This window comes from Notolepis coatsorum, assembly GCF_963971535.1.
Source record: "Notolepis coatsorum genome assembly, chromosome: 11".
Classification (NCBI taxonomy): Eukaryota; Metazoa; Chordata; class Actinopteri; order Aulopiformes; family Paralepididae; genus Notolepis; species Notolepis coatsorum.
The window spans coordinates 111,202,239-111,216,936 of record NC_140175.1 but is presented as its reverse complement, the minus strand read 5'-3'; the positions used below and the strand labels follow the sequence as shown (position 1 = coordinate 111,216,936).

The following is a 14,698-nucleotide window of genomic DNA, read 5'->3' as shown; positions in this document are numbered from 1 at the left end:
ACTAACAGTTTTTATGATGTTGGGCAACCAAGGCGTGCCGGTCCCAAAAAGCGGATTCAATCATTGAAAAACACCCTGGGCCAGCGCTGATCGGTCTCGTAAGACCAAACGCTGATTTATGAAACAGCGTGTATGCTCGTAAAGAACCTGAGAACAGTGACAGCGAATTTCTAACAAGAAAGAGCCCCACAATGTTTCCCCTTGCTGTCTGGGACGAGCAGCAGGAAGCCGGTACTAGAGACACAGACACAGGCTCTCATACGACGAGCCTGGGAATAACAACTGCATCAATTCTGCTCTTTATGTAAGAGGGGAAGACAGCGGTTTTCCCAGAGAGACCTCAACGTGAGTAAAACAATTGAAAAAGGTTCATGTAACAATTGGACTAAGTAGACTAAGACTCTCTGAGGAGAAGGCTCATCTGAGGAGGCTCTCTCACTGAGAGGGAGGCTCTGAAACTCTCTGAGGAGGAGGCTCTGAAACTCTGAGGAGGCTCTGAAACTCTCTGAGGAGGAGGCTCTGAAACTCTCTGAGGAGGCTATGAAACTCTCTGAGGAGGAGGCTCTGAAACTCTCTGAGGAGGCTATGAAACTCCCTGAGGAGGAGGCTCTGAAACTCCCTGAGGAGGAGAATCTGAAACTCTCTGAGGAGGCTCTGAAAACTCAAAACGGCCCAATATACACTACTGGTAGGGAGCAGAGCAGAAGAACCAATAGTCTCGACTGCATTGCATCCCCTCCTTTACAATGACAGCGGCCTGTAGCACAGGCCCTGTAACTCACGGACATGTCTCTTGGCCAATAACAAAACGCGCCTGTGACGTCTTCAAATGGCCGGGGGAATCCCATGTCCCACCTATCCTAATTTGGTGTAGGAAACAGGGAACCCCCCCCCCCCCCCCCCTCCCCGTGACGAGAGAGGGAACACCCTCGTCAGGGAAACTGATAGGTAGAAAGGCACAACCTCCCGGCCAATCAGTTTCGTAAAGGATATAACTATATCCGGGGGGGGGGGGGGTATTCTGTCCAACCCCCTCAACACCTCACCCCTGATACGACGCCATAAAAAGGCAGAGCCGTGACACCAGTTGCATAGCGCGCTACATGAAAGCACATACTTACCTGTAGAGTAAAAGCTTTACCTCAGCCGATAACCTTGTTTGTGTAAAAAAAACTGGCTTTGTCCATGGCTCTGGCTATGTGCGAAAAAACTTGCCACCTGCTATTTTTTACCTTTACCTTTAAGCAAAGAAAAAAAGTAACAGACTGAAGAGAGGGACCAAAAGTCCTTAGTTCACATGCATACGTATAAGCTAACAATAGCACACCAGTTGCGGACTCAAATGCTACGTTTCATGAAACACACACAACCCTCATCATACAATGAAGCCGTCAAGTTCACTCTTACCATGTAAGAAAAACACCGGCTTAGGTAGAGAAAGAACATAAGCCGCGGCTAAGTGCTAGAACACAGCCTTGCAAGTTATACAACAGCAACCAAGCATATTTCAGAGAACTCCAAGCAAGAAGGCGCCCCCAGCATTTGTAGCTGTGGGTTCATACAGCACACGTTGTATCCCCCAAAATACAGTGAAGTAAACACGTTTTGTTAAACAACAACATTCCCCCCTAGGAGGGACCCTTTGTGTTATTAACCAAAAACATTTTGGGGGGGAGGGAGAGTGGGGCATAGCAGTAACAACTTGGACAGTAGTCAGGCTGCTCGAGAGAGCAGTCGCAATTGTTTGTCCTGCGTCACCCAGCTGTTTTCTACGGATTCAGAGCACTGCTGGCGTCTCCGTTGTGACTGCCGCTTCTGTCCGTATCTGTGAACTTTATTCCAGCCCTGCTACCCGTTTTTCCCACGTCCATTTCTTGTATTCTTTTTCTTTTCTACAGTCTACGTTGCTTGTTTTCCCCGTCCGTTTTCCCTGCGCCCGCTGTGTACAAACATTTAACGTCCCCACTTTTCCCCCCCCTACTGTGGACCTGCCGACTACACTACCACCGTTCTCCTCACTGGATTTCAAACTGGATTACAAACCCCGCCACTGGAAAATAAACTCCTGGATCTACACATTTTTCTCCTCGACTTAACGTTACCTGTCCTCCGGTCCTGTGTGTGTTCCTCCCTCTGCTCCTGGCTGTCTGTTGTCGGCTAACCAGCTACCTGCCGCTGGTACTGCCTGCCTGGCTGTGCTGTGCTACTACCCCTTTCCCGCGAGGGCGTCACCACTCCCTCGCGCTGGTCTGCGGGTTTCCGTCTCCACGGGTGAGTGTCGGCGATATTACACTACTGCCCTCACTCTCCTGTTGGTCTTGGCTGTTGGCATGGCGCGGTCAGGCTGGCCTGCTATGCGGGCTTGGTCTGGAGCCGGCTACTACACGCCTCATCAAAACAACAACACACTCTCTCCCAGTGTCCAGCTGCAGCTCCGGAGTGATCCTCTCACGACGCTACTCCAACTCTCCGCCCTCCAGCTACTACCAATTTTTAACCCACTCCTGCCCCTATCCTACACCCAACTCGGACTCCTGCTTCTCCTACCGTTTTTCCCTTGGATTATCACTCCCCCCATTTTACTTCCTCCCTGCTCCCCCATCCATCTCCCTTGCACTCCTGAACACTCGCTCTCTCTCAAATAAATCACCCCTGATCTCCGATCTACTACTGGACAACAACCTTGACCTACTCCTCCTCACTGAAACCTGGCAACAGCCCTTGGACTTCTACTCGGGGCTCTACAGTGCGACCATATTGCTCGCATATGCCCCTAGAAATATGTGTGCGAACCGGAAAAATCAATTACTTGCACGGTGTGCGAGTGAAGATTACAGCCTCAGTCGTGCTTTTTTTTTCTCCGCTGATAAATCGTTAAAAAACTACAAGTCCCACATTGCACTCAAGCCAACGGTCCAATCACAGTAGAGTGACGTGACTGGTTTCAAGGGAAATAAAGGAAATTACCAATCGGACACTCTCATTTGCTTTTTTACTTCCTGAAAGTCCGCCATTGCGATATGCGAGACTTTCTCGAGACAGTAACTTATTCTAGTCTTACCAATAGCAATAGATTTTTGAACACCTAGATTTATCGATAGCAATAGTAATATAACGTTAATGCAACAAAACGAACGCCTTGCTTTGTTAATCATAACGTTGATGCAGTAGCGAATGTCGTTGTGTTGGCTGTAATGGACATGAGAATAGCAACACTGTGTACACATGTTGCGATTATAATCGATTCTAACATTTTCAAATCGATGCAGTTGAATTTTCCCCTTAGGATCGATGCATTGTTATTAGGGATGTCCCGATCACATTTTTTGCTCCCGATCCGATCCCGATCATGTGATTTTGAGTATCTATCGATACCGATCTTTCCCGATCCGATCCAAAAAAGAATATTAAAAAAAAAAAAAGTATTATTATTATTATTTAATTTTTTTTATCCCAATTTCTCACATTACATTCACCCTGAATGTTGACGTTATCCAGGTGAAAAGTTAACTTCATTCAAGCGAGGCATTGCAATCCTTGACATAAATCATTTGATGTATAATTAAATCAAAGGAAATGCGTTTGGGTCTGAAAGTGTGGCTGGTCTGCCGTTCTGCAGCTGGATACTATTGGTTTGTTTTGGCAAAATTCTTCTGCTCTGTGTGACAATAAATAAATGAATGATGATATGCAATTTAAAACCAAAACTAAGGCCTCAGTATGAGTTTAAGACGTGAACATGGTCATGTTTGTTGAATAAAAAGAAATGATTTAAAAAAAAATCACGATTTTTTTTGATTTTTTTTGCCGATCCCGATCTTCGGAAAATCACGTGATCGGATCGGGACATCCCTAATTGTTACACCCCTACACCAAAGTCACTGGCCCACTGTGCGTGTGTATCTGTGTGTGTGCTAACTTGGCTAGCATTATCAACAGCAGAGGTGGGCAATAGGGTTCAGCTGCAGCGCCGGAGTGCAAGCGGTGTGACGTAATTGGCAGAATCGACTGTCAATCAATGGTCTACCTGACACGCAAACTCATAAACAATGTTTCTGTACTGGAGGTGTATAGTATTTCAATAGGCAACCCTGAAAGGATTATTTTTCTAGAAGAGCAACACTAGCCAAAACATAGGCATTGTATGCATAAAAGGGGCAACAGCTAAAGTTAAGTGACTGTTACTTTTGTAGCAGTAGTTTGATAGTTTATTTGATAGGGACAGCACATGTTAATGAACATCAAGTACAAAATACAAAATGTAAACATGCAGGGTTGTAGCAAGAGCTAACACCAGGAGACAGCTAAACTCTTTCAATAAATAAATAGCCTGCTTAGGGTAAAAGCATTGTGACAATCAATGATAAAATAAAAACAAGAAACAAGTTACATAAACTAAATCAGATTAAAAATTATCACAGTTCTGGTTTGCCTTAAGATGAGTCTTGAACATGGAGTATGTGGGGCACTCTCTAATCACAACTGGTAGGCTATTCCAGTAGTTACCACCTTTAACAGAGAACACAGTTTTAGCAAAGGTAGTATACCGAAAAGGCACCTTACAGTCCCCTCTACTGATGGCCCTGGTGGTAATGCCAGTGTCTCCTTTTTGTTTAATGTCACTGCCTTTTTTATTAGGCCTAGTTGTTGGCTACAACTTTGCCACAGTAGGCATTAATCACTTAATAGTTCAAATGTCTGTGTCCCATTCCCGTTTGCACATGCAGATACACACACACACGCGCACTGTGGGCCAGTGACTTTGGTGGTATGTGCTATTGCACAGATGTGTGTCCCGTTCGCGTCTATTCGGATCCTAACGCATGTATGCTTCCGCGTTCACGTTTTGCGAATCTGATTGGCCACTGCCGTTTCTGGTGTGATCTGATTGGCCACTGACGTTTCTGGTCATGTGACATGTGCGCTCAATCGCGCGACGCGCCCATTTCCGCCTCGACCAGCAGCAAACTACCTAACGCCTAGTTTATCACTGGTTAAGCTTAGGCGACTCTTTCGAAGTTGGTTAAGGTTAGAGTTTGGAATCAGGGCTGGCGTTCTATCGCCCTGCTCTAAGACTTCGAAAGAGTGCCTAAGCTTAACCGGCGAAAGAACGATTGGCGCGACCAGAAACGTCAGTGGCCAATCAGAGCACAAAACGCGAACGCGGAAGCATACATGCGTTAGGATCCGAATAGACGCGTCCCGTTCCCGTTTGCACATGCACGCACAGTACAAATATACATTTATTTTTGAAAAAGAAAAAAAACTCCGTTACTTGAAACATTTTCACTGTGCTCCTAAATATTTTTGTGTGCTCCTAAATTTCTTTGTGTGCTCCTAAATTTTTTCATTTAGGAGCACAAAAAGGTTAGCGTAGAGCCCTGCTTCTACTCCCTCAACCAAGCTACCCCCTCAAACTACAGCTACATCGCCAAGCCCCGCCTCTCTGGCCGAGGGGGGGGGGGGGAGTCTTTCCACAAACACTCCCTATCCATCACTGAACTGCACCTAAACCTCCCTCCCATGCTATCCTTTGAATACCTCGCCTTCTCCCTCCCCAACTCTATCACTGCACTACTTCTCTACCGCCCTCCAAAGCCTCACCCCTCTTTCCTAACTGAACTTTCCGATCTCCTGACTATAGCCTCCACTCTCTCCACCCGCCTCCTACTCACCGGTGACCTCAACATCCATGTTGACCAACCTAACTCAAACCTGACTTCCTCTCCCTCCTTGACTGTTTTAGCCTCACCCAACACATCAACTTCCCCACCCACAACAAAGGCCACACACTTGACCTTGTCTGCTCTGCCTCCCTACCCATATAAAATCCTCACCCTATCCCATTCCCACTCTCTGACCACTACTGCATCCTTTTCTCTGCTCCCCTTCCCCCACCCCACCACTCCAACAAATGCACCATCTCTTTCCGAAACATAAAATCCATTGACCCTCTCACCCTGTCCCAGTCCATATCCTCTGCCTTTCCCCCTGACTCCGCCCCCTCTAACCCCGATGACTATGCCCTCCTGCTCAATTCCACTCTCTCTGACTCCCTCGACTCACTGGCACCCCTGAAAACCATCACTGTCTCATTCACCCCCTCCTCCCCCTGGTACACTCTGGAACTCCGCTCCATGAAGCAGACCGGCCGCCAACTTGAACGCCTCTATAAAAAAAAACATCTCACCATCCACGCCGACCTCCACAAACAGCACGTCTCCTCCTACCGTGACGCACTTCAAGCTGCCAAATCCGCCCACTACTCCACCATCATCAACAGCAGCAACCGCAACCCCCGGACCCTCTTCTCCACTGTCAAGAAACTCCTACAACCCCCGGACAATAACTCACTCTCCTCCCCTGACCTCTGCAACTTGTTTCTCCTCTCCTTCAATAACAAAATATCTCAAATCAACAGCTCACTGACCGCCCGTGTCGCCAACTCGCCCACCCTCGCCCCCCCCCCCCACTATAATTTTTCCCCCACCTGACTCCATCCCTCCCACCCCTTTTACTGCCTTCACCCCAGTCGACTCCTCCTTCATCACGGACCTCATGACCACCTCCAAGTCCACTACCTGCTCCCTTGACCCCCTCCCCACTACTCTCACCAAGGCCTGCCTCCCTGCTCTCATCCCCCACCTCACCGCCCTCTTCAACCAGTCACTATCCCTAGGCCACGTCCCCTCCCCCTATAAACTCGCCACTGTCACCCCTGTCCTCAAAAAACCCACCCTCGACCCATCCAACCTCTCCAACTACAGCCCCATATCCAATCTCCCTTTCTTCTCCAAAACACTTGAACGCATTGCTGCCTCCCAACTCCACTCCCATCTCCAGTCCAACACCCTCTACGAACCCCTTCAGTCTGGCTTCCGCCCTGCTCACAGCACTGAAACTGCACTGGTCAAAGTAATCAACGACCTCCTCATCTCCGCTGATGCTGGTGCCCTCAACATCCTGATCCTACTAGAACTTAGTGCAGCCTTCTTTGACACAGTGGGTCACTCCATCCTCCTCCAAAGGCTGCACCAACTGGGTGTTGAGGGCACAGCACTTGACTGGTTTTCTTCCTATCTCACTGACAGACATCAATTTATCTCCCTCTCCGGCCACACCTCTTCCCCCTCCCCAGTCACACAGGGGGTCCCCCAAGGCTCAGTCCTAGGCCTCCTGCTCTTCATCTGCTACATTCTCCCCCTCGGTCACATCATTCGCAAATACAACCTCAACTTCCACTGCTATGCTGATGACACCCAAATTGACATCACCACACAATCCCCCCACAGCCCTCCCCTCAGTCACATTGAATCCTGCATCACTGAACTACAAACCTGGATGACTCATAACCTCCTCAAATTAAATAGCGACAAGACAGAACTTTTCATCATCGGCACCAACACCACCCTCACCAGATCCGGACCCATCACACTCACCATCAATGACTCCACTATCACCCCCTCCCCCCTAGTCCGCAACCTCTGTGTCAACCTCGACCCCACCCTCTCATTTGACCCCCATGTCCGCTCCATTGTCAAAACTTCATATTTTCACCTCTGCAACATTGCCAAAATCCGTCACTGCCTCTCCCCCCTGCTGCTGAATCCCTCATACACGCCTTCATCTCCTCCCGCCTGGACTACTGTAACTCCCTCCTCACTGGCATCACCTCCCGCTCCCTCCATAAACTGCAGATGGTCCAAAACTCAGCCGCCCGCCTCCTCACTAACACCCGGTCCCGCGAACACATCACTCCTGTCCTCCACTGGCTCCCGATCAAGGAACGCATTAACTTCAAAACACTACTCCTCACCTTCAAAGCCCTCCATAGCCTGGCCCCCCCCTACCTGACTGACCTCCTTCTCCCCTACCGCCCCACCCGTTCCCTCCGGTCCTCTTCCACTCTTTCCCTCACTGTCCCGTCATCCAAACTAAAAAGTTTTGGTGACCGGGCATTCTCACGAGCTGCACCCCGACTCTGAAACTCCCTCCCTCAGACCATCAGAGACAGTCCCTCACTCTCCACCTTCAAATCCAGACTCAAAACGTACCTGTTCTCCCAAGCTTTCTACCTTCCTTACCCATAACCACCCTCCTCCAACTCGCCACCATTTCCCCCTGCCCCACGTTCTCTCCTCTCCTGCCCCCCCCCCACCCCCCTTGGTTTTCCCTTACTCTCCTCCCGACTCTCTCCCCTACTCACTCCCGTATTTGTTATCCGTTACTCGTGGTTTTATGTTCCTGTGTATTCTTATTGTCCTCCGTTTCCCTGTGGTTCTCTGTTTCTTTGTTTTCTTTGTTTCTTTTTTTGCCTATTGTCAGCGACTTTGGGTCTTTGAAAAGCGCTATACAAAATAAATGAATTATTATTATTATAATGTGTCCTACCTGACCCCCGGACGCAGGACGAATGGCCGCAACAATGGCTAGTCCACCTCGTTGACGAGGCCTCTTGCTGGTGGGGCCAGAAGTGGCGACGGCTGGAGTCCCGCTCCGGCGTTTCGCCCACATCCTGCGGCCGCCATGGTGCAGGCTGACGACATCTTCTGCCAGAGATGACGCTGAGTCAGAGTGTTCAGGGCCCGCTACCTCCCCACGGCTAACGGCAACGGTTAGCAACAAGCTAACGGCTAACTCCAGGCTGACGGTTAGCACCAAGCTAACGACTAGCCTTCACAGGCCCACCGTTGGCTCCGACCAACGACCAGCTACCGGCTAATGGCTAGCTCTTACCGGCCCACCCATAGCTACCGGCTAACGCAGCAGCAAGCTAACGGCTAGCTCTCACAGGCCCACTGTTAGCTACCGGCTACTACTGAAGCTGTGTAATGTGAGGAATAGCGATGCAGGCCTGATCACTTCAGACAGCCGACTGCCTCTTCTTTAGCCCAAAGGAAAAAAAGGGCAGACAACACCCGCCTCCCTCACAGGACGGCGTTGCCAGAGATACAGTGGCGTCGGCAGCGAAGCCCCGTTTTATGCGAGCTGCTGCCGCCTTGAGCTCGGGCTAAAAAACACGCAAGCTCGCACCCCTCGCGCCAGGAAGCACAACCCACTTTCTTTTTGAAAGGCGGGGGCCAACGTCCAGTGCGGATGGCAGAGGGCATCCCTCCTCAGAGATTTGGGACTCGAACCCAGACTCGGAATCAGGGCTCCCAGGAAAACAAAGCCTCTGTTTTCATGGGGCATCAAACAAGAACCCCCTGTCCCCTCCACGCAATCCCAATTGTCCATAGGACGTTACCGGCTAACAGCTAGCTACAAGCTAACGGCCAGGCCTGTATCTCGGACGTGATGGAGAGGTAACGGAGGAATCCTCGCTTGGAGCCGGCTGTTCTGCGGGGCCGTATGCGTGAGCAGCCGACCCCGCACAACTGACACATCTGTTTAGACCGTCCGCCCCCGCCGCTCACCGCCAATTGACGTGATCGAACAGAGGCGGAGAGCCCGCGTTGCAAGACACCACCCACCCAGAGAGACCGTCGGCCAGCCGACTGCCTCTCGCGGCAATAGTATCCAGCTGCACAGCCGGAGAGCAACGCTGGCGGGGGAACTGCCCAGCGATGTGCACTCCCCTCCGGGCGCCTCTGAGGCTCACCTGCCTGCCACAACCGTGGAGCAGGCAAGCCCCACTACGCCCTGAGGAAGCCCAAATGTGAAGCGCCGGTGGAGGTCAGAATAATCCTCTAGACTCTCCGGTGGTGACGACATTATCCTTTCTTTCTCCCGTAAATTAGTGAGAGGGAGAAACAAAAGACAATGCCAACACAGCTCCTATAACTAAACTAACTACTTTAGAGCACTGAACTTGAAGAGGTGCTATACACGGACTTCACGGTGGTGAAAGTAGGGAAGGAGCTGGTAGTATGGCCATGGCCCCGCTTTTGTGTGAGCGGATGTGGGCGTGGCCAGGCAGGTGAGGAGCGTGCATGTGGTTGAAAGTTTTCATGATAGCATATGATTAAAGGGACAGTTCCAATAGAGCAGAGCGCAAAGCTATACGAAAAATAACTATTAATCCAAGGTTTCTGGTTGGGGAACACCTGGATTGTTTTTGTGGGAACGATATAACCTATGCACTTCTGTATAAATCCAATGACTCCCTCTGTGTATTTGTTCCATCTTGGAAATGAGGATAGGTGTATTATATCTGTGTATGTGTGTATTAAATGTGTATATGTTTATTATATGTGTGTATGTGTGTATTAAATGTGCATGTTTGTATTAACCTCTTAAGCCCGACGGGGACCGGTACCGGTCCCAAAATGACATCATGTCATAAATCAATCTCTCCAGACTGTTTGACAAAAGTATAGTTTCTTTTTTTTTATCCTCTTTTTCTCCGCCTGATTTTTCTATTTTTCTCCCCATCCCAATTTAGTCGTTATGCCAAATCCCCCCCTCCCCTACCTGGTTGTTGTGCGCATGTTCATCCTACTGGTCGGTACAAGGGAACCCTGAAGCCTACCACATGCTTCCTCAGACACATGTGGAGACAGCCAGTGGCTCTTTTTTCACCTGGCAGCGAGGACTCTCATTGGTGAAGCGTAACGCGTGGGAGGTCACGCTGCCTTCACCATTTCCTGCCTTTCGCTGAGCAGGCGCCCAGACCTGACCTGTAGGCGTTGCTGTCCACAGCGCCAGATTACCACCCACGACTTCCCTCCCCCTAACTCAGCCAAACGAGTTAGTATGACGACCGGCCCAAGCCGCAGGGCAATGCTGACTCCGGGAGTCGAGACTGCAGCCTCTTGCATTGGTGACGAGCGCAATCTCCGCTACGCCACCCGACCGCCTACAACAGCATTTATAATGTATATTATCATCAATACGTTAGTTTAACAATAGGTTAAAGTGTTATAGATATATATTTTTCTATTGAGTTTGATCCGATTGTCCACCATCTTTGAAATCTGAAGTCGGGAATTGTAGGTTTTTTTTGCTGCCATTTTGTAGAGAAAGGCCACAGCTGTCAGAAACACCCTACCCAGAAGCCTCTAGGTCCCGGCAAGCAAATGGCTTGTTATGAATATCTTTTTTATTCTGGATAATATACCACAAAACGTAACGCAATTGACATATATTGAAGCACAGTTAGTTTCTCTTCCCTATTTTTAGCATGTAACAACAATTAGATTTGAAAATAGTTTCAAAATGGTGCCACCCTGATCAAAATAAAATGTTTACTGTACATTACAGTAGATTTAATTATCTCTTCTTATGCAAGCCTGGTGATACTAAATCCAAATTGAACTCGGGCAGATAATGTATATATAAATGTGCGAATTGGCTATAATAAGGTAATTTATAAGCCTGCTATTCTATATTCTATAATAATATTTCAAATTGCATTGGTCCGGATGGGAGAATTCAGTACTGTATCTACTGTATCATGAGATCAGTGGCAGTTTTTAATGTCTGGTCATTATTAGCATGGTGTTATTCACTGTCAAAGATGCAAAGAAAAATCATAATTCATATTCTCCTTTGTTTCATCACAATTTAAGCAAGCCTAGTAATAGACACAATATTTCAGACACTGGGAATAGATTCACAGAGGTCCATAGATGTCCCTAGATACCAAGAATATGCAAATGGTACTTGTAGAAATGGAGCAATATTCCATTTACTTAGGTATGTATTTTAGGCGGATTTTCAGAAAATAGGGCTCCGGGCTTAAGAGGGTAAATGTGTATGTGTATTGTATGTGTGTATTAAATGTGTAAGTGTGTATTATATGTGTGTATTAAATGTGTAAGTGTGTATTATATGTGTTTATACAATGGCATGCAAATATCTTGATTCTGATTGGCTGAAACAGTCAAGTTAGCCGTTGTTATTTCGTATAACACACTCCACGTGACCCCAGATCCCTCCCACAACCGAATAACTTTTTCTGAATGAGTCCGCCATAGATAGACAAATGGAAGTATGAATAGCCTTTGAACGAATCCTCCAAAAAAGATAGTCAACTGGAATATGTTAGTTCGTTACACATATGTTGGATTATGTAATTGGTTTGTCATGACCCATTGTGAAACAAAATAAATATTGCAAAAAATAAAATAAAAGGCTGTTACCTGCCCCCCCACTATATTTTTTAAGGCTGTCAAAGTTAACGCGGTATTAACGCGTTATCGCCCGATTCTATTAAGGCCACAATTGTTTTTAACTCACGATTAACTTAAATTTTTTTTCTTTTTTTTTACATCACTTTTTACATCACTTGAAGTCGTGTGTTATACTCATTAGATCACGCCTAGGGGGGTCTAACGACCCTCGGCTGCGACTCGGGCCTAACAACCACCCCTAGGCGTGATCTAATTCGTATAACACACTCTGTCGCGTGATGTAATGCTTAATTATTAAATGTGTATGTGTGTATGTGTGGCTGTCCATCTGAGGGTCTCTCCTCGAGGTGCGTTTGATTTATTTCAGCCTATTTCAGCTGACTCTCCTCTTCCATCTCTCTCCCTCATCCCCCCTTTCTTCTGTTGTCTCTCTCTCTCCCTCATTCCCCCTTTCTTCTGTTGTCTCTCTCTCACTCTCAGGCCTGAAATGTTTACAAAGCAAGTGGTATTAACAAACTACTCTCTCTATGTCTGTCTGTCTGTCTGTCTGTCTGTCTGTCTCTCTCTCTCTCTCTCTCTCTCTCTCTCTCTCTCTCTCTCTCTCTCTCTCTCTCTCGCCCCCTCCAGAGCCTGTATAAACCAACATCTGATGAACAACAAAGATTGTTTTTTCTGTAAAGCAACGATCACTGGAGTAGAGGATTACATCAAGCCTTCCTGCTAACACACACACACACACACACACACACACACACACACACACACACACACACACACACACACGCACACAGTGGCAGTGGATGATGTCATCAGGACTGGGACGGTGGCAGTGGATGATGTCATCGATGATGTCATCAAGGTGGAGAAGAAGCGTCATCTTAAGGAAAGGAAACACAAGTACATCTGAGTGTCACAAGTCTTAAATTAATGGGAATTTGATTTTGGTTCAAATAAATGCTTAAAAATTGCCACTAAAACCAGTTGACGGAAGTCCTGACCTTCCAGACATCCTCCGGACTAGAGGCATGAAGTCAGAACATGTAGTATGTAGTATGTAGTATGTAGTATGTATAAAGATCATGTTAACTGTGTGATCGTGTCGTTATAATCATGTTTGATCAAAAAGGTGTTGCAGAGTCTCTAACACTCCAGGTGCAAGGGTCAAAGGTTGAGGGTTAGCGTTGGTTTTTATTAAGAGTATCAAATGGTTTAAGAATGACACGATGCTGGCTAGCATAGAAACAGGACACATAGAAACAGGACACATAGAAACAACACATAGAAACAGAACACATAGAAACAACACATAGAAACAACACATTGAAACAGGACACATAGAAACAGGACACATAGAAACAACACATAGAAACAGAACACATAGAAACAACACATAGAAACAACACATTGAAACAGGACACATAGAAACAGGACACATAGAAACAACACATAGAAACAGAACACATAGAAACAGGACACATAGAAACAGGACACATAGAAACAGAACACATTGAAACAACACATAGAAACAGAACACATAGAAACAGGACACATAGAAACAGGACACATAGAAACATAACACATAGAAACAACACATAGAAATAGGACACGTAGAAACAACACATAGAAACAGGACACACAGAAACAACACATAGAAACAGGACACATAGAAACAACACATAGAAACAACACATAGAAACAACACATTGAAACAGGACACAGAAACAACACATAGAAACAACACATAGAAACAACACATTGAAACAGGACACATAGAAACAACACATAGAAACAGGATACATAGAAACAACACATAGAAACAGGATACATAGAAACAACACATAGAAACAGGACACATAGAAACAACACATAGAAACAGGACACATAGAAACAACACATAGAAACAGGACACATAGAAACAACACATAGAAACAGGACACATAGAAACAGAACACATAGAAACAGAACACATAGAAACAACACATAGAAACAGGACACATAGAAACAGGACACATAGAAACAACACAGAAACAGAACACATAGAAACAGGACACATTAGTAATATGTGAACTTCAGTGAGGAACACTGGACATTTGACTAACACTTTGACATACACTTACAGAGTAATATAGTGTAATAGAATAGACAATAAATCAATAAAATTGTACAATAATCACAGTATCGATGTAATGAGTCTAGGCAAATGTTCAAATTCATATGCACTGCCTAGATACAATTTGCTTAGAACTGACACATGAATTTGACATTTGTGACCCTGAAGATTCATTTGTGACCCTGATGATTCATTTTGGATGGAGCTCAGCACTCAATAAAAATGTCCTTTAGTAATAAGCGTTGTGTTTTGATTTGTGACAGTTCAGTGTAGAAGCGCTTGAGACATTAATGAGGGAACATATCCAAAGTCAAAGTTATGTTTATTGTAATTTTTCCATTGACATGGAAGCACGAGATACAGTACTCAGGTCTCAGTTACAGTCATTTGAGATAAACTAGAATAAATACTCAAATAAATACTGATCCTCATGACAGACACACAAACTGATTCAATAAAAATCCAGTAAAAACTAATCATTCAATAAAAACAACGAATTGATTCAATAGAAAAC

The 14,698-nt window shown here is 46.5% G+C and overlaps 1 protein-coding gene across 2 annotated transcripts in view; it reads left to right on the top strand.

The window, feature by feature from the left end:
* rnf123 (ring finger protein 123) overlaps window positions 1–14,401 on the top strand; it is a 484,329-nt gene extending 469,928 nt beyond the window's left edge. For both annotated transcript variants that reach the window (XM_084325137.1, XM_084325136.1), the window contains exon 40: window positions 12,702–14,401. In XM_084325137.1, the coding sequence (XP_084181263.1) occupies window positions 12,702–12,798 (97 nt within the window). In that variant the 3' untranslated portion in view covers window positions 12,799–14,401. The remainder of the gene's footprint in view (window positions 1–12,701) is intronic.
* The last annotated feature ends 297 nt before the right edge of the window (window positions 14,402–14,698 follow it).